The sequence below is a fragment of the Coptis chinensis genome, chromosome 9 (genome assembly GCF_015680905.1).
Source record: "Coptis chinensis isolate HL-2020 chromosome 9, ASM1568090v1, whole genome shotgun sequence".
NCBI lineage: Eukaryota > Viridiplantae > Streptophyta > Magnoliopsida > Ranunculales > Ranunculaceae > Coptis > Coptis chinensis.
Window position 1 is genome coordinate 36,158,774 of NC_141464.1, and position 25,316 is coordinate 36,184,089.

General features: G+C 36.3%; 1 protein-coding gene and 2 long non-coding RNA genes across 4 annotated transcripts; 2 read left to right on the plus strand and 1 right to left on the minus strand.

The window, feature by feature from the left end:
• The first annotated feature begins 3,006 nt into the window (after nucleotides 1–3,006).
• LOC147475771 (uncharacterized) lies at nucleotides 3,007–12,057 on the plus strand. 2 transcript variants are annotated; one of them, XM_086582373.1, is made up of 7 exons: nucleotides 3,007–3,340; nucleotides 3,420–3,566; nucleotides 6,094–6,192; nucleotides 6,330–6,521; nucleotides 6,863–6,982; nucleotides 11,093–11,164; nucleotides 11,704–12,057. In XM_086582373.1, the coding sequence occupies exons 1-7, from the start codon at nucleotides 3,098–3,100 to the stop codon at nucleotides 11,926–11,928; spliced, it is 1,098 nt and encodes a 365-aa protein (XP_086438499.1). In that variant the 5' UTR covers nucleotides 3,007–3,097; the 3' UTR covers nucleotides 11,929–12,057. The 2 variants fall into 2 exon arrangements, with proteins under 2 accessions (XP_086438499.1, XP_086438500.1); XM_086582374.1 differs by lacking the exon at nucleotides 6,863–6,982 and having other exon boundaries at nucleotides 3,035–3,340.
• On the minus strand, nucleotides 7,295–11,077 carry LOC147475772 (uncharacterized). Its single transcript, XR_015207601.1, has 2 exons — nucleotides 8,315–11,077; nucleotides 7,295–7,593 (listed from the first exon to the last, which is right to left on the minus strand). It is a non-coding gene; the product is annotated as an uncharacterized LOC147475772 (long non-coding RNA).
• A 6,964-nt stretch (nucleotides 12,058–19,021) lies between the features above and the next one.
• On the plus strand, nucleotides 19,022–20,887 carry LOC147475773 (uncharacterized). The gene is made up of 2 exons (XR_015209114.1): nucleotides 19,022–19,542; nucleotides 20,421–20,887. It is a non-coding gene; the product is annotated as an uncharacterized LOC147475773 (long non-coding RNA).
• The last annotated feature ends 4,429 nt before the right edge of the window (nucleotides 20,888–25,316 follow it).

Here is a 25,316-nt window from a genome sequence, read left to right on the forward strand (position 1 = left end):
TGAGAATGAGGGCCCAAGTATTGGTACATCTCAGATTATTACTGGTAGTTCACAACCACCTCCCCCTCTAGTCCCACCCCCAAAACCTTCGGGTGGAAACTTAAGTTCAAGAAGAACTGTCTCTAGTGGTTCGAATGCTGTGAGAATTGGTCCTTCTAGAAGAGCTGCTGCTTGGCCACTTGTTTAAGCTCGGAATGCGCAATCGGATTCAAGGCCTTCTTCTCCTAGGTCTTACGGTGAAGGTGAAGGTTACAACAGTGCTAATGAGCAGAGTCCTTGCTTTGGGTCCACATGCGATGATGCCATAAGCTTTTATCTCATTATTTATATTTGTGTACAACTCGCAAATGTATTGTATGCATGATTGTTAGATTCATTGCAACCTCTAGGACATGTATCTAGTGTCTTTCTGTGTATGGGTTTATACGTATTGCTATTAGTTTTTTAATCATCTGCTAGAGTTGCTATTAGTCAAATGATTACTGAGATTATCCTGCACCAAACTCTTGCAATCCACTATTTCAGGCAGTCTGTCTCTACTCACTCTCTAGTGTAACTTGCTGAAGAAAGCAAAAGAGGAAGGTGTTAATATGAACTTAGGATCTCAGTAATTCTTCAGTTTATAAAGAGTGGAAACTGGAAAATGAATTAAAGACCATATAATCCATACTTTGAAGTCAATTTGGTGTTCTTTATATTATCCATATTGTACCTACCTTGCAACAATTAACAATCTTCCGAGCTTAGATCATATAAACTCCTCTTGCAACTGTATTATCTAGCTTTATATGAAATTAGTGGGAGGCTTAATGTTAGGACAATAATTGATTCAAATTCAGGATATTGATGCATCTGATTGGTCTAGAGTTGTTTGTTGGTCCTTGCTCATGTCTTTTTCTTCATGTTGGACCGTGACAAACTGACTTTGAAGTTCCATCAAGTTATTAGGTTCGGTTCCTTCGCGTGGTACAAATTTTAGTTTATGGAACAGAGCCTTTTGAGTATCTTTTGTTCTGTTTTTACACTTATTTAATGTACATGCAAAATTATCATGATTGTCTTTTTTTAAAGATTTCAGTTTCTGAATGGAATATTTTGTAGAAAGTAATGTACTGCATGTGTGAAAAGAAATGAAAAAGTTTGTAAAGAACAATTCTAATTTGGACCACCTAATAATAGTCTAGTCTAAACAACTAAACAGACTTCATAAATCGCCTCCAAAAGTCTGTAAAGTCTCTCGCCCCCAACAACTACTCTTTTTATTGTTCTTGTGGTTTTGAATCTTGATAAATTATGATATATGACCCTAAACCCAACTACATAAATACAAATAAATTTTAAAATTTTAGTTAATATCCGCGTCCTTGATGTGTCCACGTCCTGCTTTTTTAAGATATGCATGTGTCGCCGCGTTTGTGTCTGCGTCCGTGCTTCATAGGTGAGGTTGGGATTGAGCGCTCTTGCTGTATTCTTTGCTATTATTGTACTTGCATTATAGGATTTCTCATCCTACAGGCCTATTTTCCTTGACTACCACTTGGTGTAAATCTACTACTTAACAAACAAAAATTGAAAAAAAGAAAGTTTAATCTATGAGTCTCTAAATGGAGAGAAATTAGTTGTGTCAGCTTTTGATGCTCATACAATATATTTCAGCCTCACTCTAAATCCTCCCCATTCTACTTCAGTAAGTTTTTACTATTATAGATTTTCAAGTAAAACATTATGGCAATCCCATTCCTAGTCTAGTGCTCACTTCTGCTCCACGCTCTATTTGCTAGTATTTAAAACCATGTATTGTTTAAAACACTGAAATATAAGCATTAATGTTACTGGTGGTTTCAGGTAGAAATGGTCATAATACCTGCAACAACTGGACAGTTGGGTGTTCTGCCTGGACATGTTGCCACCATTGAGCTTAAGCACGGGGTACTTTCAGTTCACGATGGAAATGACGTAAGCAACTACTTTGTTAGCAGTGGGTTTGCGTTTATCCATGCAAACTCTTTTGCAGATATAGTTGCTTTTGAGGCAGTGCCACTTGACCAAATTGACGCAAGCCAGGTTCAGAAAGGGCTTGCAATTCAACCTGAGCTCAGCCTCAATATTTAGAGAAAGCAAGCCAAATGGTTCTTCATAGACTCTCGAGCCGAAAAGGCAAATCATTTTCACCTTCCCCGACAATTTTTATTTTATTTTATGTGTTTCAGTAAATTCAGAGTCATATCACCAGTGGTTCTTCTGACTCTCGAGCCGAAAACCGAATCTTTTCTTCTTTCATTGATGTGAGGGCTATGTATCTTCTTACTTTTTTTAGACGGTCATACTGATTTGAAAATAAATACCTAAAATTGTCGGACTCAGTAACATTTCTTTCATGTTCGGCTTGAGTTTAAGCATGTGTTTCGAGAAGGCAATTAAGTGGCAGATTACCTATCAAAAGTTAAAAGTTCCTTATGTAATGAATTTATGTTCTAGCCCCCCTATGGCCGGATCAAAAACTCGATGAGTTGATTAAAGGGGATAAGGACATAAAAATATACTTGCGTATTTTGGCTTAATAAAAGGTTGGGGTATTCTTAACCACTAGGTATTTCAAAAAAAAAAAAAAAAAAAAAAGACTCTCAATTAATAATTTCTCAAACAGGAAAACTTTTTCCCGTGCATCAACCATAGCACCTTCAGCTCAAAAGTTCAACTCATTTACAACACATGAGATTTGAATTTGGTGAAGTCAGGAGAGTGACTATAATTTTTAAATCTTAAATATTTTAAAAATATAAAAAATGAAAAAAAATGAAATATTTGTCGCGGTAAATTTGAACAATCAAAAAGCAGCAAATGGTTGCAAATCAGGACAAATGATATTTACCACATTATCATCAAACAAGGACAAATTTAAATTTGCCACAAATTATTTACAATTGTCACATAGCCTTAATCACATTGACCAAACACCCCTTGTCAGGGCCTTCTATATCAAAAATAAAGTTCACCACTATGTTCATATCCATAAAAGAACGAAAACAAAACGTCTTTAAACAAATAAACAGTACCGGGAAATATAAACATTTAAGATAGACAAAAAAGAGTGAACATGTTTGCACTTCGAAGCTTGAGTCAAAGCCTCATTTTCTTCCAAAAACCAACACTTCTTCTTCTTCCTCTAATGGCAACTTCTCAAATCACCCACTCTTCATTCACAACTACAACTTCATCCCCAAAACGTGTCGGCACACACAATGGTACCTTTCACTGTGACGAAGCATTGGGTTGTTACATGATACGTCTTACAGACAAGTTTAACAGTGTTGAAATAGTTAGAACACGAGATTCTAAGGTGGGCATTTGGTAAAAGTTGTAAAAAAGTGTTCTTTTTTGAGTTTTAATTTGTTGGGGGTTTTTTTTTTTGTTTATAGGTTTTGGAGACACTTGATGCTGTTCTTGATGTTGGGGGTGTTTATGATGAGAGTAAAGATAGGTATGATCATCATCAGAAGGGTTTTGAGGAGGTGTTTGGACATGGGTTTGGGACTAAACTTAGTAGTGCTGGTCTAGTTTATAAGGTAAAATTTTAAATTCTCTATGGTTATTTGTATTTGTGCAAATTTGTTTATACTGAATTTAGAGCATAGTAGTTGTAGATTTTAGGATAAGATGATGGCATTGATGTTTTTTGAGAGGTGTTGAGGAGCTGAAAATTAATGTGTGTTTGGATCTTTTTTGTAGTTATGGACATTGGTTCCTTTTTGGGTTTTCCTAGGAGCCTGTAACACATGTCTAAGGTAATACCTTTCCTCAATGTAGGTGAGGTGTGTGTTGATGGACCTAGGCAGTAGCTAGATTCATTCTGATTCTTACTTGAAAATAACCAACCAGAACAACCATTGGGGTGGGGGTGTATTATTATATTGATTTTGTCGGACGTGACAGTAGTGACACGTGGTATGGAGTGGGTAGAGAGTCTTAGTGTTCAGGTGCGGTGCCATTTTGTTCGTTTGTGACAGATTAGATCAATTGAGAAATTTGGGGATCTTTTAGTATGTTTAAAGGCAATCTGGGTACCCAGAGCAAAGTAAGGAAAAACATGAAGTGCTTAATGTGGGAAAGGGTGATACTTGGATTTTCATTGCTATGTTCCAAGGCTTCTTAGTGGGACAGTGTGAAGCGTTCGGTTTTCCTTTTGGAGTAAGCCAGTGGCTTTGGTCTTTGGAGGTTTGGAATTGAGATGGTAAGCTCTACAAAGATAAGACTTTGTCTAAATATGAAGCACAAATGCTTTTGAAAGCAATTAAATCTTGGTCTTTTGTCTCTGTAGAGTTTGGAAGGGTAGCCATATCGAGATCGAGGATTTTTTAATTTAGAAAATTTAAGGGAGAGAAAAAAGAGTTGCATTTTTAGTTTAAGTAGTGGATTTGAGATTTTTTTTTGACAAGTGAGGCGGTTAATATGTGTTGTAGGAAGTGTACTAAACCTTCGGTTTCTATGCATTAATGGAATGATGTGTGTAGTCCATTTTTCCAGCCCATGCGTTATAACTATCTATTTTCTGAGAGTGAGAGAGAAGACTCCTCATCATCTCTGATTGTATATTGCATTATCTAAATTGATAGTTTTCAACAACTGGGGTAGAAATGGCAGGTATATAAGAATATGTATCACCTAAAACGTCAGTTACTTTTATATCATATGGTTGTCAGATTAGTGTCTTACCCTAGATCTTGGAAATTACTGATAATTGGAGTAGTTTGCTCCAACAGTTGGTAGCAAAGCTCCGGCACTGATTGATGTTGATCTAACATAAATCTAATGGCTCACATTTTAAATTTCCACCAGGTTCTATTTGCAGTTTTGACAAGCCTAGGGAGAAGGATCTTCTGGCTAGTCTTAGGACTCTTGGACATTGGCTTTTGTTTGACTCAAGAAAACTTGCTGTCTAGCTGATATCAATGACTATCGAAGTTTGGTTAAGGTCTTAAGGAATCTTTAACTAAGTGGGAAAGAGCCAAGTAATAAGTTGTTAGTGATAATAATTTAGATTTGATTGATCTGTCCTTTATGGGGGCATTTAAAGTAAAGATACAACTAAGGAATTTCTTGGAGTCACGAAAAAGCAGTTTGAGGGTTCTGTATGTGCCGACCAGTAAACTTACCCTCTTCCAATTGATTTAACTCAAGTAGGATGGCAATGGTGATGTGAGAAAACATCTTCTAAAAGATTTCTAAGCTTGTTGGGTCCTACACTCTTACTCTACAGGATGACTTTGTGGTGCACCTTGTTGCATGTGTTTAATTTTCCCAGAGCATTACAGGTTATCTAGAATACTCTCAGAAGTCCTTCAAATCTTGAAATTTTAACATTGATAACCAGATCTCTTTCCTACATAGTTAGGGCTTCATTGGCCGTAGTTTGGGAGTCGTGAGTGGGCTCAGCAGGTATCACATCAGTGTCCAACAGTCCAAGAGTCCTAAGGCTAAGTTCACTTGAAGCTTCCACTTAAGTGAGGTTCTCTGTAGTCCTAGCCAATACATTCTGAACTCTAGATTCTCACAAGATGTATTTCAGTTGATTGGGTCTCATTAAATTTGTTTGCTGTTGTTGCACGGTATATTTTGAATACTACTCTTCAGTCAAATTGTGATCCCTCAGTCTTATTCAAGGTTTAGAACAGATGTGAGCATGTTACGTCTTCAACTTACCACTCAGCAGGACAAGCAAGTGCATCATCTAATCGTACCGCTGGGGCATAGATTTTGACACGAGTAAATTCCTTCAACTCATACAAAGTCAAACTGTAGAAATGAATTTGGATTTGCCAACAAGTTACGAAAAGAGTATGAAATTGCACCCGTAAATGATTGAAACAAATTAGTTTCACAATCTTTGAGGGTTTTTGAATCGCTGGGTTATAGTTAATTCAGGGTTATTAAAAGGATGTTTTATGGAAAACATTTTGCAGGTGTTTTCTTCTTGATCTCCCATTTTTTCCCCTGCTTCTTTTCTATGGGATTTTCTTCATGTTTAGATTTTGTTAACCCAAGTTTTTCACTCGTCCCTTGCTCACCCGTTTCATTCAACATGCATTTTCTTAGCATTATGGGATGGAGATAATTGCGAAGGAGCTTAAACTTGATCAGGGACACCCGGATGTGCATCATTTATTTCTAGCTGTGTACAAGAGCTTTGTGGAGGTAAAGTTCTTCTCGACCAATCTTGTATATTTTTCATTTGTTTTGATAAAGTTACCAGTAAAAGAAATATGTATCTCAATCCCTTCACTAGGGTCTTTTTGTTTTTGCATATGGTAATATTTATTGCCTTGCAATAGGCGATCGATGCTAATGACAATGGAATAAACAAGTATGACACAGATCTTCCAAAAAGATATGTGGATAACACAAAGTTACCTTCAAGAGTTGGAAGGTTAAATTTGGACTGGATGGATCTAGATAATTCTGCTGAGAAGGAAAATGAAGCCTTTCATCGTGCAATGTCTCTTGCTGGTAGCGAATTTATAGAGGTTAGATTTCTCTAGAGAAGTCCGATATGTTAGTTATGTATGTTCTTTTATCTTTTTTGCAATTTGATCTGGGCAGTGTGTCAACATTTTTCATAATAATTATGTTCTATAGCACACCAAGCCATTTCCATCGTCCTTTACAATCTTATCAAGATTTAAATTAAGAGGTGGTTTCCAGAAAAGAGAGGAAAGTAAAATGAAAAATATTTTTCAATAGAATCTTTCCCTTTACCTTAAACTTGTGAAGATACTTAAAAGTCATGTTAAAGCAAAGACCGGTAGTCTTTAGCATTGTGCATCAGTTAATAGTTTTGTTCTTATATAGACATTTTAATTTCCAGAATGTTCGATTTTACGCAAGATCGTGGTTACCGGCACGATCAATTGTAATAGATTGTCTTGCAGCAAGAGGAGATGTTGATGCGAGTGGAGAAATAATGAAGTTGCACAAATTCTGCCCAGTAAGGACACATTTCTTCTTTTCAAATTTTCTCCTCTTGTGTCTAAGTTCACTTTTCTATTTTGGTAAAATGGTTTGTTAGATATTCTGGTCATGTTACTGTACTATGTTACCTTTTTTCGTACTACTGGCTCAGTGTTTTCTATTATTATTATCACTAGCCTTGGGAACCCGTGCGTTGCACGGCCCTGCTTTTAGAAAGGCAAAAAATAAAAATAGAAGAAGGTGCAAACGGATGATGAATAATTGAGGGAACCTGGAAACAGGTAGGAAGAATTATATAGATTTTTGTAAATATGAAGGTTTGACAATTGTACAATATCCTCCTATCACACAATCTCTCACAAAATAGAAACTGAAAAATCATAAAGTAAAACTTAAAAGAATTTGTATAATTAAATTTATAGCCATTGTTCGCGGATGTTTTTTTCTCTTCTTCTTCTTCTTCTCTGCATGGTTTGATGTTTGAAAATATTACTTTGAACAGATGATCAAGATGGCCTTCGTGTCAGGAGAAAATGCCCTCTCTTTATATTGTCGGATTTCCGTCATATCTTGGATACCATAATTTTTGAAGCATTATTCCGCACACATAGCATAATCTCTTCCAATCTAGAGCAAGTCAATTCAAATAAATAAATAAATAAGGTTCCTAAAATCTCAAAGAGTCCCGACTCCTAGAGAGTTACAAAATACAAAGTTCAGTTAAATATGGAATTGGGAATTGAGAGTTTATAATACAGTAGATATGGACCTTCTAGATTAATCATTTGTGGCCGCATGAGCAGCTAATTTACACAAACCACACTCATTATAACAATCAACATGGCAACATCGAGGACTGTTTTGAAGGTCCAGATGAATCAACTACTATATAGCAACAACTCTGGGTCTTGTATGCAATTCAATTGCTCACGTAATCAGTATCGACAAAAAATACCAAACCTGATTACAATGCTAGAAGAAAATAATCTAGATTGACCAACACTTTGAAAAGGCATACCTATTCAAACTTCAATGGTAAATATCACTTGGAAACGCAATGCAATAGAAGTTGTTAAACTGTCAATTTTTTTGTACTTCGTCTTTTGAAATTACTAAATTACTTCCAAGATGATAAAGAGGCAAGGTAAAACATGCTAATGTAGAAACAAAAATGTCCCGAAAATAATTAATTTACCTGCGACTGTTGAACGAACAAATATTATATAATATTTTGTCCATGTCAATATTTTCTCTTACTAAATAGTGTCATACAACATCTCTTTAATTGTAACATTAGAAAAAAGGAAAACATGAAGAAGACTTAATAACGGAAGATTAACAGAAGTACCTGAAGAAATCAGGAAAAGTTATCTTCGTCGTGAATATGACCGTGTTTCAATTGTCGCACCAATGATAAACATTCTTTGTTCCTGTCACGTCCTACCTATTTGTAAGATGAAAACGATGCTTGAAGCAAAACCCAAACAAATATATAACAAATTATGATAAAATATAAGAAAAACAATCAGGGCTGAAGAAACTACTGCACTTTGTATAATTTTCAGCATCCAAATTAGTAAACAATATACAACCTACCTGGGATTGTTACACAATCATCGATCCCTGGTTTCTGTATGAAAAAAATAATATATATATATATAATGCATTAGTTTTAAGTATAGAACTCTTAATTGACACTAAACCCCAGAACGCTTACATATTCTTCTATCGGACATATATATAAAGGCGAACTTGTTATTGAAGGCATATTCTTCTCCTGCTGAGAATGACCCCTTCTTCTCCCACTAAATTCTATACAACGATGAAATGAACAAATGTAGAATTGAAGTTATACCTTGATAGATGATAATGATATTGTGGCAAGCCCTCTTCTTGAATATTGCATATGATGCTTATCAATGGAATCACCAAAAAAATCTAGCAAATAGAAAAACTAAGAAGAGCTTTTACTATTAGGAACGAAAAGAAAAACAACAAATAATTTGTATGATGCCTTATGCCATCAGTAATTGGTGACTGTGTATAAATCAAGTAGATTAATTGGGTGACCTGCCAGTAGTATATGAAATGACAATAAAACCTGTAGAGTTACTTGAGTATCATTCAAGGAGAAAGAAAGTTTGAGACATTTAACAGACCAAAAACAGGATATCATACAAACATAGAATGAAGGTAGAAATTGGAGTGGATTTGCATTATATATTTATATCTGAAAACGGCAATGCAATAACATTCACTACAGTAGAGAGCATAGTATCAATAGCGAATTCCCTCTATATTATTGGCAAAAAAATCTTGATAGATTGCCAAATTATACTCATATTGATAGTCTGATAAGGTCAATTGTACGGTATCATGTTTTTCTCTGTAAGAGTCAGAGTGTAAGGCAATCAACAGAATATTAAGTGCAACAGAGGCTTGGCATCATAGTTGCCAAAAATAGTATTATTTCAGAATTTGCAAGAGGTTTGTTCAAAAGTGAGTAATTGAAACTTTGAGCAACGCAACAAACAATCTTTGTTGAAATAAATGGAAACAAAATTAAACATGTAAGGAAGAAGTCTACAAATCAGTAGGAGTAAAAAATGGAATTTGACCTGTTGGAAATATATAGAATTGAATTCAGAAATTGAGGAAAACAAAAGCTAGGGGACCTGTCGGGTTTCGAGAGCGGTCTCTTCAAGAAAGAAAGCCTTACGTTATTGTGATTTTATCAATTTGACTTGGACATGGTTGGTTGTTCTTTCCTTAAAACCATTTAGAAACAACATATTGAGACGTTTAGGCTTAAACAACTAAATAGGTCCAAAAAAAAAAAAAGATTTGCACCTGATGGAGTAACATAATGTTAAGGTGAAGAGACACATTTTTTTTGGGAAGGAGGAGAAGGGTTCAGGAGTAGTTTTCCGGATTTTCTGAATAACCGTTTTTCTGACGTGGCTTCATGAGAGAACAGGAAAAGGCTGCGCCTTTATAGAGAGTACTAGATTATTATTTTCGTTTCTGGATCAATAACTTTGATCTTAGATATGCTTCTAGTCCATAATGTAATATTTATTTTTGTGAGAAAGTTGGAAGTTTTTATTCTGTGTTCCCCTGAATCTGCTTTTCACCGCTGAAGGTGGGAATCAAACCCATATCCTAGGCCCCAACCTCCCAAGGCTTGGCCAGTAGGCCACTGGACACCTTGTAATGTCAAACTCTTATTTCAGTGCATCTCTAATCCATATACTTATATTACCGCAAACATGACATTGCTTTTGTTAGCTTCCTCAGATCAATTAACTGAATAAAACTCTGAGTGTTAGGCAACTTCGTGGTAAATATCTAGACGAGAGACACATGACCATATTGTTTGATTCTTGTTGCCTTATCGGCTTATCCCCATTGAAGGCGTGCAGAATCATATTTCTTGAAGAGCTTCCAAATCTGTTGAATATAGGGGAGGATGAAGTTACACAGGTTATGTTTCAAATGATGATAAAAGCTTATCTGCACATAAGCTGTTTGAGGAACAAAATATAAAGTGTCCTTGTTTCCTGCTTTGGAAACTCTGATATGTGTTGGAGAGTTTACCACTTCTCGTCTCCCAACGATCTCATCACATTGCGTGAACCTAATTTTGTGCGTTTCTGTAGTTCCTGCTTTCTGATTCTTGTTGGACCCAGTCGTAAGTAAGAAAGAAAAACGTTAACATTGCACGTCATTGTTCAATTGTTGCTAAATTTGATACTTCTGATTTATTTTTGCGTGTTTGATGACTTCTAGAACAGGGCAGCATGGTCTAGTTTCTTGGGTTTTAACAATATATTACCATCTTATCAATTAAACATGCAAACTGGGAAATGAGGGGTCACATCAAAATGCTCTTACTATTTTATGCGAGTTCCTAATGAAAATATGTCCTTCAAGATCCTTTGTGGTGGCGTGCAGCCTATGCTGTCTAACATTGTTTTGTTTTTGGACAACTGTTTTTTTGTACTCATGCTTTGTTTGGGATTAAAAGATACCATATTTTTTTCTGGGGTTTATGCCATCTCAATGTGTATGAAGACTGATTGTCCAAACATTCGAAGATTCTTACTATGTTTAATCTGTTCTACAGTGGAAGCTTCATATATATGAGCTGGAGGAGGAGATGAAGATAGATCCTCCCATCAAGTATGTCCTTTATGAGGTAATCATCTCCATCTTCCATCAAATTTGAGTTCTAAGAAACGGAATTATGACTAAACAAAGTTGCAATTTCTCTAATAAATTATTAAGTTTTGGAACAAGTGGAACTTCTTATTATAACAATTAAAAAGAGGTGGAAAGTCCATGTAACTATTTCTGCTACTTTTGAGAGAAAACTTATGGTTATTTTTTAGAATGTGTTTCATTTCGCTAGAGATATATCAGTGTTATAACAGCTATCCTGCTTCTCTTAGAACTCGTTTATTGGAGTGAATATTCTCAAGGAAAAATGTTTAACATAGACAAATGCCATTAAAAGTGTTATATATTCTAGGAGAACAAGTGAACAATTATTCCATCATTGCATTCCATCACTGAAAAACCCCCTTCATGGGGTGTCTACTCGCACTTGTATAGATACAGTCACACTCATTATATGACCATAAATGAATCAATGTGGTACTATGATACCTTTTGCAAAGTTATAATTGTGAATGTTATAAACAAGTAGCTTTATGCTCTTTATGTGCCAATCTGTAGGCTGATAGGAGCAAAAATTGGAGAGTGCAAGCAGTTGCAGTGTCTCCTGATAAATTTGAAAGCCGGAAGCCTCTTCCTGCTCAATGGAGGGGTTTAAGAGATGAAGAGTTATCTAAGGAGAGTAGCATTCCTGGCTGCGTATTCGTTCATATGAGTGGGTTCATTGGTGGGAATGCAACTTATGATGGAGCATTGGCGATGGCTAGAGCTAGTTTGAATAATTAACAACAAAAATTCTTGAATGCTTATGCATTAACCACTTATTTGCTCTTTCAGTTCCAAGTTAACCAGAGGTGCTCCTCCATGCACACTTTTGTTGTGTTTCGTCCTTGTATTAGATTAAAATTTTAACAAGCGAGTTAAGTTTATTTTTTTTTTAAGATAAGCTAGGGTTAGGCTGACCCTCACCTGTATTAATTAACCAAGTCTTACATAGATTGTACCTATAGCATCCTCCTTTATGAGTCTATACAAATTTCTATCTAGAGGAAGAATAAACACTACTAAGTCATTACAGATAGAAGTCTTAAGCCCTGCTAGTAAGTCTGTCGGCTTATTAGGTTCCCTAAAAACATGCGCAAAAGAACAATAGCTGAATTTTGCAGTTAGCTTTGATATCAAGGCTTCCAAATTCGAACTAGTCCATGGTGGTTTTACAATTTTAGTGATGATATTCACTGCTGTAAGGGAGTCAGTTTCAACTTCCACCTTATTGTATCCTAGTTCATAGCATAGCTTGAGTCCGATCGCGATTGCTTTCAGCTCCTAATAGATTACAGCTTGCATGTCACTGCTTCCCGTATAGGCTGCTAACACCTCTCCATGACAGTTTTTGATAATACCTCCATGGCCAGACCCCTCATCCGTCAATGCTCCATTTGCATTTAGCTTTACCTTACCTTCCTCCAGTGGGAACCAATTGCACTCTCGCCTCTTCTTTTCTCTGAACTTGAGCTGAATTCCCAATGACTGACAAAGCTTTCTAGCTTCTAGCGAATCTTCAATCTCAGCTGCTTGCGTCTGGATATACATCTTTGTATCTCTAATGATTTTCCTCAAGACCACTATCGCTGGTCTAGCCTTACTCTTATATCGTCTCCCATTTCTTTCTTTCCATATCCCATCAACTGCTGCGCAAATGTAGACTTTGTAAATTTCTACCACTAAACTGGATCCTCTACATAATCGCAGCAGTGATGACCATTCCCTATTTGAGTTTCTGCCATCAGTCATAATTCCCAAAGCTGATTTTATACCATTGATAATCTTTCACGAGTAAACGCAGTCAAAATAAAGATGATTTGAAAATTTTCTACTTTGATTGGACAAGCAGTAGCAGGAGAAAGAGAGAATTTTTTTGTGCACCAGCCTATCTTGCGTTGATAAACTATTAGAGAACAGCTGCTAGGTAGTAAAGGAGTGTCTTGGTATAACCAATCTACCCCACACAAGTCTCTGCCATCTTACTTTTTCTTCTTTTTTCCTCAGAGCTTCATATGCACTTCTCAATGTGAATTTCCCACTCTAGTGAGGCTTCCACACCACTCGATCTTGAACTAGATGCTTGTTGATTCTTGTATTCAAGATATCCTCTCGTAGCCTGTTACATTGGATGTTCGGTACCACTTCATTCCAATCGCCTTTTGATAAGAGTTGATCCACTGTGGCATTGATTGGCAGCTGAATTTCTGCAACTGCTTGTGCATTGAACAATGGAGGGCTACTACTACACCATAGATTGTGCCATACAAGTGTGTCCCTTCCATTAGAGATCGAGTACAGAATAAGATCTCTCGCTTCTTTTCTACTATGTAGTATGTTCCTCCATAACCATGAGCAGTCTTGCAGGATTGTCATAGTCCACAAGTATTTGTGGGCCAAAAGATTCTTCCATACCCATTCGACCCAAATACTACTTTCCTTCGCCGCTACTTTGAATACCAATCCGCAATAAGCTCCTTTATTCCATACTTCCATATTCATGATCCCCAGACCACTTTCTTCCTTTGTCTTGCATATGGTTCTTAGACTCGCTTGATGCACACATCTCTTTATATCAGTTCCACTCCACAGAAAAGTCGCACATATTTTTTCCACATGTTCTAGAACTGTTTTTGGTAGGATGAATGTTCTGGCCCAATAAACATGTAGTGAGCTAAGCACTGATAATATCAGTTGCAATCTACCTGCATGAGAGAGTAGTTTAGCTTTCCAGTCCTTGATTCTGCTTGTAACCTTATCTATCAGCGGTTGACATTCTCTGATTCCAAGCCTAGCTGAGATGAGAGGAAGTCCTAGGTATCGCACTGGAGGGGTTACGAGTTCAATACCTAGAATCTGAGCCAAAACCAAACCATCCTGTTGTCCCATGGCACCAGTCATAATAGTAGTCTTCTGCGAATTTATTTGTAGTCCAGTAGCTGTGCTAAATTCCACCAAATATTGCCTGAGAGCATATATGGAGTTCACTTCCCCTTTACAGAATATTAAAATATCGTTCGCAAAAGCCAGATGCGTGAGTTGATTCCTTTTGCATTTAGAATGGAATTGGATTAGTTTGTTTTCCACTCTCTGATTAGGCAGCCAAGAACTTCCATTATAAGCACAAACAAATATGGAGACATGGGGTCCCCTTGCCTTAAACCTCTACCTTCGGGGAAAAAACCTTTAGGCGAGCCATTTATGAGGACATAATAAGAAGGTGAGCTAATGCATAACTGAATCCACTTTTTCAGCTTGGGCGGGAACTGGAATCTATCTATCATGTAAAAGATGGCCTGCCAACTCACCATATTATAGGCCTTCCTTATATCCAGTTTTATTGATCATCTTGGGGTTCCATGTCTTATATCATATCCTCTCAGAACTTCATGGGACAAAAGGATATTATCTTGTATAGATCTCTCTTGGATGAACGCTGACTGATTGTCATGTACTAGCACCGATATCACCATCTTCAACCTATTGGTGATGACTTTGGAAACACATTTGTAAATCGTGTTACACAGAGCAATCGGTCTGAAGTCTTCAACTTTAGATGGCGATGCCACTTTTGGAATTAGACATAGAAATGTAGCATTTGTTCCCCGAGGCATTTTGTTTGTTCTAAATACATTTTTGATGGCATTCACAACATCCACCCCTACTGTATCCCAGCAAAATTTGAAAAAGAACGGGTTGTACCCATCTGGTCCTAGCACCTTATTGTTGTCCATCTCAAACAAGGCTTCCCTGATTTCTGTGTCAGTCACCTCAGTTTCCAACATCGCATTCATTTCTGATTCAACAGTATTTCTGACATTCAGTTCCATGAAAAATTCTCTATCACTCACTGGTGGCGCTGTAATACCCAACATTTGAGTGAAGTATTTCACTATGCTCTGTGTTGTTTCTGCTTGTCCATGCACTGTTTCACCACTATCATTCGCTATTGCCCATATACCTTTCTTGGCTGCTTTTTCCTTCAAGGAATTGAAGAAAAAACTCAAGCATCTATCCCCTTCTGTCATCCATTGAGCTTCAGACTCTTGGGCCAAATCTATTGCTTCCGCTCTTGCTAGATCAACATATTTTTGCATAGCCTGTTTTTCACATAATCCCAAACCCATATCAGATGGATTATTTTGAAGGTGAATCTGTGCATCACTTAACTGCTGCCTTGCGGCTATAACTCTCTCATGTAAATTTGAGAAGTTTTTCGTGGCCCAAGGTCTGATCCTCTCCTTAAGCATCTTGAGTTTTTGGATTAGAACATACATAGGATTAGCATATATCCTTGTATTCCAAACTTCTTCTAGGATGTTTTTGAACTCCGGTTGATAAACCCAAAAGTTACAAAATCTAAAAGGAATCGGGGACCGACTAAAATCATTCCATGTGAGAAGCATGGGGGAATGGTCGGAAACTCCCTGAGGTAAGAATTCAGCCCCTGAATTTGGATATATATTAATCCACAAACTATTTACTAGGCATCTATCTATTCTTGACATAATGTTTGTAGCACCCACAGATTTATTCCACCATGTGTAAAAGAATCCACTAGAATTGATATCCGTTAACCCAGCATTCTGAAGACAGAGTATAAAGTCCTGGGCTTTTTTTGGATGCAAAGGCTCACCTCCTGTTCTTTAATTCGCTGTCCTGATATTATTAAAATCTCCCACTACACACCAAGGTTTTGTGATTGAGCTATGCAGCCTTATCACATCTTTCCACAATGCTAACCTTTCTTGAAAAGAATTGCTCACATACACCACTGTTAGAAAAAACTCTTCCGCCTTTGGTAGGTATTCAACCCTACAATGAATGAATTGCTCAGTCATATCTATTTTCTTTACCTTCACCACAAAAGGATCCCAGCATACCCAAATTTGGCCTGACGAAGCTTTCTCATAATTATTTTCATGCTCCCATGTAGGACACCAAATGCTCCGTATGCCATCATACTTCTCCTTTTTCACTTTTGTTTTGAGTATCCCAAACAAACATAACTTCTTTTCAACTCTCACCTTATTTATTTCCTTTGCTTTCAAAAGGTCATTCGCTCCTCTCACATTCCAAACACATATAGGGCCTATCATTAGTGATGATGTTTTTTGTTCTTTGCTCCCTTGGGTCTCCCCCTGTTTTTGTTTCCTTGTTGCTTTTTTTTTTCCACTGACTGATTGGGTCTGTTTATCTTGACTTCGAGTCACTACTCCACCTTTAACGGGCGTTTGAGGCTCTTCGGACAAAGGAATCAGATTTCTGTCTTTGAAGTATTTAGTTTCTTCATCGGACACAATTTCGTCAGACAACTCCCCACCAGCCTTGTGCTTTCACTGATTTTATTATATTCCTCGTGTTCCTCCTCATAGCACATTAGAGGGTTAAACCCTATTACTTGTTCAATACCTTGTGTGATCTCCACATAAGGCACTAAAGTGTTTTCGTATTCTCCCACTTCCATCTCTGAAATATTCACCCTGTTCTCATTTGTCCCCAACCTATTCTGCTCCTGTTCAATTTCTATACCACTTGCAGGTTCTTGTATCTCTGTATCTTGCTCATTTTCATTATCTGACCTTGTCCGAACCCCTTGGTCCATCTCACAAGCCTCATCTCTGCTTTCTCTATTCAAATCACCACTATACTCGGTCACTCTTTCAGCTTCACCATGTTCAGCTACCATTGTACTCATAGCTACCACTGTACTGACCCCTATACTGTTCTCTGTACTAACCTCAGTGCTAACCACCTCCTCTATTACTGGCAGCATCGCAGCACATTGTTCCATCTCAATACCACTGTCTGGGATCCTTGTTTCTCTTTCCTCATTGGTGATACTATTTGTCAACTCCTCTCTATCTGCTGATAGTTCCTCTGGGGCTTGCTGTGCTGCAACTTCAGCAAGGCTTGTGATTTCTGCCCCTGTTTCATTCCTTAGCGTGCTACTCTCAGGAATAATGGCAGAATTGTCCTCCATCACCTCCTTCTGTCTTTCATTTTCTCCTATGTTACCTTTCCTCAAACACCCTGCAGTCTTGTGCCCGAACTTCCTACAACAGTCACACAGCTTGGGTATCCAGCCATATTCCACCGAAATTGTTCTAATGTCACCACCACCCATATCTATATCAAAGGTTTCAAGTAACTCTGCATTGATCTCTACTAACACACTAACAAGCGAGTTAAGTTGATTACACCACAGGCAAATATGTTAGGGGTGTGGGAATGATGACCAATATATTCTATAAACTTCTGTTGGATTTAACCAAAGTATACTCGTAGATGATTTTGAGATTGACATTGAAGTATTGAACGCCAATGGGAAATTTTCATACTTGATTTGTACGTGGATGCTGACGGTCCAAATTGGCAAATTCTGTAGTTACTGATGTATTATAGTTTATAGAGAATTACCAAAGGCCAACCATCTTTCACTTGTTCTTTTAATTTTGCAGGCAAAAGTTTGAGGTTTCACATCCAACAGGATTAAAGATTGGCACAGCTCGCTACGCATGCTAGCAGCTAGAGAAATTTCCTAAAATTCACAACTTAATTATCAAGTGCTCTCATCATTTTAAGCCCGAAATTTCGTTATTAGGCGTTATTAGTGTTGTGTTAATGATCTTAATCATAACCCAATCATAATTTTATTCTGTACTTGTTCCATCAGAAAATTCAAAGTTTCAAACCTCTGTTGGATAAGCTCATATGCTCTGCATATTAATATACACGGTTCTTGCTAAAACAAGTAAAAACAACTTGGGTTACTTGGGCATTTCTGTGGAGATAAATCTCTAAACATATATGTTCTTTCAGTTTCACGTGAGTTTTGAATTAACCAAAGTGTGCATGTGATAGGTGGATCGAGATGTTAATTTTTCATTGGGTGGTACAAGTTCCATAATAAATAATATAAAATCGACTTGGTACTTCCTGTCTAGGTAGATCCACAGGCACCATGGTCAAGTCTGGTATCAAGCAGATCTTTGAACTTCTGACTGATACAAGGAATGTCAATAAAATATTTGTTATTTACATACCCAAAAAAAAAAAAAAATATTATAAGTGTACCATTAGTTCTAAAAAAAAAAAAAAAAAAACAAATATTACAAGTGTGTCATTGGTCTCCAAAAAATTGAATTTGAAAACCCCAAATTTAAACGACCCAATTTAAACCAGTCGCTTATTAAAAATCAACGATATGGCCACACCGTTTGACTTTGTCTCCAACGATATGGCCACACCGTTTGGATTAAGTCTCCAACGATATATGGCCATATCGTTGGACTTTAATCCAAACAAACGGTGTGGCATTTGGGACTTAAATCCAAACGATGTTCTTTATTTCCGTCAAGAGGCGAGAAATAATAACTTTATTTTTTCAAAGTTCAAATCCCGCCACACCGTTTGGACTAAGTCCCCAACGATATGGTCACACCGTTTAGACTAAGTTCTCTACGATGTAGCCACACCGTTTGGGATTTGAACTTTGAAAAAATATAAAGTTATATTATTTGGCCCCCGTGTGTGGCCACACCGTTTGGACTAAGTCTCAAACGATATGGCCAAGTTGTTTGGGACTTAGTCCAAACAATATAGTCACACCGTTTGAGACTTAGTCCAAACGGTGTGGCAAACGGTGTGGCCACATCGTTAGGTTTGCACAATGAATGACCTAGCCGGCTCGTTTAAACTTAAGGTTTTCGAATTCAATTTTTTGGGACCAATAGCACATTTGTAATAATTGTTTTTTTTTAAACTTTTTGGGACCAATGACACACTTGTAATAATCGATTTTTGGGGGTCTGTCTTAGAATATGCAATGCAAGGGTAAAAACATTATTTAGAAATTTACAAAGTCTACTTATGTCCTACAGTAGATGCTATTTGGAAGGAAACCTGCTGATAGGTTGGTGAACAAGATTGTGAGAGATCTAAAAATCAAAGAAATGCATGCTACAGCCGAGACAAAGAATTTCTGTAATATCATTGGTATTGAAATGGAGTTCAGGATAAGGATTGATAGGCTATGTTCATGGATTCCGCCCATTGCTGGAAGTTTCAAGTTAAATGCTGATGGTGCTATGAATGGGGCAGGGAATGCAATGGTCAAAAGGGGAAACATCATAGACAGTGAAGGTAGAATTGTTTAAGCTTTTACTAGTACTGGGATATGAATTCTGTCTTGTTCTAAAAACTGAAAGCTACTGAGTTTGGACTGCTAACTTGAAAGCTTTGGGTTGGTCATTCAAAGTTGTGTCGTCTATCAACAAGACAAGATTCAAATGCCCCCTTGGTTTGGTATTGTGTAAATTTGGTAGCGGCCAATCCGGCCATAGTTCAAATGTCCAGGTAATTCAACTCTATTTCCTTTTCTCATGTGTTTAGAGAAGCAAATAAGGCTGCAGTCTGCAGATCACTTATTCTCCATGTAGTCTAGACTCTTCATGGATATGTAGAGGATGATGCCTCCGAAACACAATATGTAATTAAAACGAAATTCAGGAGTCGCATAGATGGTTGATGTTTAGGTAAAATGGGTTTTGTATTGGGACTTAGGAATGACTTCTCATCAATTTTAAACTCTGAGAGTCGAGTATAATATAATAACTCTAAAGCTATTTCTTGTAGGGGATGTAGCTCAATTGGTATTAGAGCGCTCGGTAGGAGGCTAACCGTGGGCATGTAACAGTGCCCCACCCGGTCTTTAATATCGAGAGGTTCGAGGTTCGAGTCCTTGCGTCTCCACCAACACTTTTTTCTTTTTTTCTCTTGGAAAATGACTCTTTTATGAACACTGTTAATATCCCGGAGCTTGGTGTTTCTCACGTTTAGTTCTTTTATGAAGACTGTTACATATTGCTTGAATGCACGCTATTAGTTCTTCAGTGAGTAATACTCCGTAAGTTAATTGCATATTAACATCTAAAAATATGCTTTGAGACAAATCTTGATTTTTAGATGTTCTTTAAAAGGACAAGCAAGAGGTTGTTACAGAAAGCTGTACGAACAAACACAAATGTTTCATTTTTGGTGAGCAATGTGCCGTGTTTCTATAATTTGATTTCCCAAGTCCAATTTCATGGGTCATCTACTCGCACTTTTAGATACACTCGCACTTATTATATCTAGATAAATGAATCAATGTGGCACTATCACTGACTTTTGCAATGTTATAATTGTTGATGTTATGAGCAAGTAGCTTATGCTCTTTTTGTGCCAATCTGTAGGATGATAGGAGCAAAGATTAGAGAGTGAAAGCAGTTGCAGTGTCTCTTGATAAATTTGAAGCCAGAAGTCTCTTCCTGCTAAGTGGAGGGGTTTAAGAGATGGAGAGCTATCTAAGGAGAGTAGCATTCCTGGCTGTATATTCGTTAATATGAATAGGTTCATTGGTGGGAATGCAACTTATGATGATGGAGCATTGGCAATGGCTAGAGCTAGTTTAAAGAATTAACAGGAAAAAATTCTAGGCTTCTGCATTAGGCCACTTAACTGCTATTTCAATTCCGAGGTTAATGAGAGGTGCTCCTCCACGCACATTTTTCCTGTGTTTCATCCTTGTATTAGATTAAATTCTTAACAAGCGAGTTTAGTTGATTACACCACAAGCGAATATGTTAGGGGTGTGGGAATGACCACCAATATGTACCATAAACTTCTGTTCGATTTAAATAAAGTATACTCATAGATGATATGTGATAGGTGGATCGAGATGTTAATTTTGCATTGGGTGGTACAAGTTCCATAATAAATAATATAAAATCGACTTGGTACTTCCTATCTAGGTAGATCCAAAGGTACGAGTACTGTAAGGGACATCCTACCAGACACGTGATATGCACAAGACTCACATACATGCAACGACTCTTTCAGTATAACGTGACCTTAGACATATGGATACCCGTCACACTCGTAGACGACTCCAATCACTCGCTACATCTGAAGACTCGCATACTAATAACCGTAAAAATAATACTAGATTTCTCTAACTTATTCTTACGTTATCAATTATTTATTTCCTACTCTCACATATATATTCATGCAATATATGGAGTACGGAATCATTCCACTCTTAACTCTCTAGACTTAAACGAATTCAACTAATCAAACACAAGGAAACAATAGCGAGAGCAATATTTATGGATGTGAATTTATACCGAAACTAAATATATGAATTTAACTTATACTAATTTAATTAAAACAATTGAATATGACTTGAATAAAATATGGAGAAGAATAGAGAGAGATTAAAATCCACTTTTTAATTTCTTAACATGTTATCATATATTTGTATAGAAAACACTAGTCTAGATATTCTCACACAAGGTTAAAATATAAAGACTAGACCTTTAATGATCCCTAATTACTTTATACTACCATAAAGTAATTAGCATGAGAGAAAGTTTGTTCTCATTCTCATGACAAACTCACTATTCTCTAGTTTAGGTTAAACTCTTATTATCTCTAAGTCAAGAAAAATCTAAACTTGAAACCCTAAACAACAAATCTATACTAACAAATCAAGTCCTCTCAAAGCTTCATTTAAACTCTCTCTAATTGGAGTTTAGCTTTGATTCATGGGACTATCATGAACAAAAAATGAAAAAAAGACATAATAGAAAGAGAAGTAATTGAATTCAATAATAATAATAACTTCAATGTATTTTAATGGAAGTTTTATGGAGGCTATAATTATAAACCCTAATTACTTAAATTATACTAAACTAAAGAAAGGGGGAGAGAAAGAGCTAAATTATTCTAACTAATGGAAGGGAGAGAGAATAGAGTTTTGCCTTAATCCTCTTTATATAGGAAAGAGTTAGATTTATAATTTCGTGCATGGGCTTTGGAGCTATGTTTTGGGTCACTAAATCAAACCCAAAACCTAATTACTTAAATCCAAAAATGGTTTCTCTGTTAGAATTTACTAGAACACCATTTTCATTTACTTTTATTACTCTGATTGGGTTAAAACTTAGACCATTAGGAAGCTCTTTCCGAGACGGTCGTTTTGACATATAATAGGCCCAATTCTGAGGTCTGAGTCCAAAGCTACGGCCTACGGAAATTTTGTTGACTTTTATGTTTTTTTTTACTTTGACCTTTCAACTTTAACTAGGCTTTAAAAAAGTTTTTTCTCCTTTAAACTTGGGCTTTAATCATAGAACTTCTCTAGCAAGAAATTTGACTCCTTTCTCTTACAAAAGTGACGTATTTCTTTACATAATTGATTCCAAGACCTGAAATATACAAACGTAAACATTACTAACTCTTATTTATTTTAAATTTAATTGGCATAAATGTAATACTATTAAGGGGTTTAAAACTACAGTTTTAGGCTCTTATCAAACCACCCCCAAACAGCATTTTGCTTGTCCTCAAGCAAATATATGAAATTAAAATAAGTGGCCAAAAATGTATTCCTAACTACTCTTGTTTCGTTGAGTGCGATTGCATTGACCATATACAATAAGGCCTTCAACCACTAGGAATTCTCTAGTGGACGAGTCATAGCCTCATGAGAGTTTTCTAGAGAAGGTACTCACAAACTTCATTTATACTACAACGACTAAGAAATAAAAGTAATTTCCCCCTAATTTATCTCAGATATCTATACATCTAACTTGCATTTAAACAAGAATCATCAATCTAACTCCTAAATTAATACATGCATAATAATCAAATCATCTCGAGATAAACAACTATACAATGAACTATGTTATGAAATGTAGTAGCATGTCTTTTTTTGAAACTTTTGGGTAGCGTGCCTAAGTAGGTTATCACAAGGAATGTGCTAAGACACATAACACTATGATTTTTCCACTCAAGTTTGCTAACTTCAGTGTGCAGTGGGCACACGCTTCCTCACAATCTCAATGACAATCCAAGAAAGTCGAGGTCGATCAAACACATCTACCACTTACTATCACACCAATCTATTCCTAATTGAGCTAGAGGTCTTTATTAGGTAATACGGGGTGTAGGTGTTGGTTAAAGAAGGAAGGAAATGGATATTCAAAAAGACAAATCTTATAAAATAGGGTCTTCATATTATGTAACTAGAGAAAACCTTGTTCTTATTTTGTTTCTACACTTTGTTTCCATCCTTAACCCTTTTGTTTTGGCTTTTGACTCCTTTTGATTCTATTTTTGGAGTTCTAACTTTTATTTTTATTTCCTTTTGGAAACTTTCTTTTCTTTTCTTTTTCTATTTCTTTTTCTTTCGAAGCAACTAACTAATTTTTGTTTACATAGGTTTTTCTATTCTATTTTCTTCACTCATCCTATTTCTCAGACTTATCCAGATAGGTAGGCTGATTTTATTTTTTATTTTGTTTTATTGGGTAAAAGATTTGTGGTTTGTGAAAAGGCTAATGAAAGGCTCAATGAGGCAACTAGCGGATAATAAATTTCATATATATATTTGAATTTCTAGCTATATCGATCCAAATAGGGCCTAAATTCTCGCTTATGATATGGTATGGTGATCAAGCAAGTAAATGTGTGATTTCTCTACTCGAAATTGACTTCTCCCTTGTGTCATCACTTAGATATTAATTCATATGGGCTTTTTGGCTAGATGCTCACAAGATATATATTAAGTACTCTAACCTAAGTCTTAGAAAAATATTGTCAAGTACAATCATAGATGCTCATGCAAGATGTTCATGAAAAGATGCAATGATTATTACCTATGTATTAATCTAAGTTTCAAAAATTAAATCTTAATTCAAGTACTACGTGAGATTTCTAGACTAATATCATCATGGAGAAGGGAACAATACCATTATCTCAAAGTGCATAACCACTACACCAGAATTTGCGATTTGCGACGGTCAAAGTCCGTCGTTGTTTCTGATTTGCGACGGGTTCTAGTGTCCCAGGTCCCGTCGTTAATCGCCCTGTCGTTAATATTTGCGACGGCTAAGACCATCGTAAGTTGAATTAGAAGACGACTAACATATCCGTCGCAAGGTCGTCGCAAGAAGAAAAACGGACAAAACCGTCGTTTTTAAGAAAAAGTATTTAAAAAAAAATGTGCAGGCCAAATGACCTGCAACTGCTACAGTAGCTGATTCAAAGGAGATCCCACCCTTATTTCACAATAGTTCACGTACAAACTAGGCAATTGGTCGCATACCAAATTTTAAAAACATATTATAACTCCATTGTATAAATAGCATTACTTGCTAAGTGGTTCATTCAATCAACAATTTAAATAAACAAATAAAAAAATCAAAAATTGTTAACTAAACTTTATAACAAACTATAGTCTTTTTAGCTTTCCATTACTTGCACTATATTCTCAATAAGCCCTTGTGTAGCATATTCTAGAAGAAGAGATACAACTCAAAATATATAATTATACCATGGAGACGAGGCCCAACAAAAATCATATCTTGAGTCATGGCCTCCATCCCCGTCATAATCATCATCACCACTAACCTCTTCTTCATATAACAAGTCTTCATTTCGAATTCAGATCCGAGATTATCATATGGTTTATCTTGGAGTTCATCGATTGATCATCGAACTTCCAATCTCAAATTCTTCACGTAATGTTTTGCTCTTTGCCTCCATCATCTTCATCTTGAAGTTTCCTCATCGATATTCATTCAATGGATTATCTTTAGTCAATTCCATAACGGATCAAAAGTATAAAGTATTAGTACATGATCTTGAATTTTTACATGAGATAATAAACATAGTTGATTATTAATACCATTTGAATCGTCCACTTTCATAATCAAATTGCATTGGTCCATCATAGAAATCATCATCCTCATTTACTTGCACTGGATCGAAATAACCGAATTAACAACAATCCATAACCAATTAGAGAAATGGAAGAAAGCAATATTAAGCTCTTACAAATGAAATGTGTTTAAAGAATTTTCATTGGTGGTGTTCAAAAGCATTCAATGAAGATATCATAAACCCCTGATAACTCCTATCTGTTCCACTATGACATGATAAGTAACTTAATCCTAGTTGACAGTTAATCTGATGGAAGAACATTGCCATTACATATATAAACTATATTAGAAGTAGTCCAGTATCACTGACTAAGAAAATGCAGAAAAAAAATGTGTATAAAGATAAGACACACTCCTACAATAATT

Bases quoted from the DNA above. Each gene is read 5' to 3' on its own strand.
- LOC147475771 (XM_086582373.1), top strand. From the start codon at position 3,098: ATGTTTGCACTTCGAAGCTTGAGTCAAAGCCTCATTTTCTTCCAAAAA. The intron at 6,193-6,329 runs GTAAAGTTCTTC...GCCTTGCAATAG, and splicing joins TGTACAAGAGCTTTGTGGAG to GCGATCGATGCTAATGACAA. The intron at 11,165-11,703 runs GTAATCATCTCC...GCCAATCTGTAG, and splicing joins TCAAGTATGTCCTTTATGAG to GCTGATAGGAGCAAAAATTG.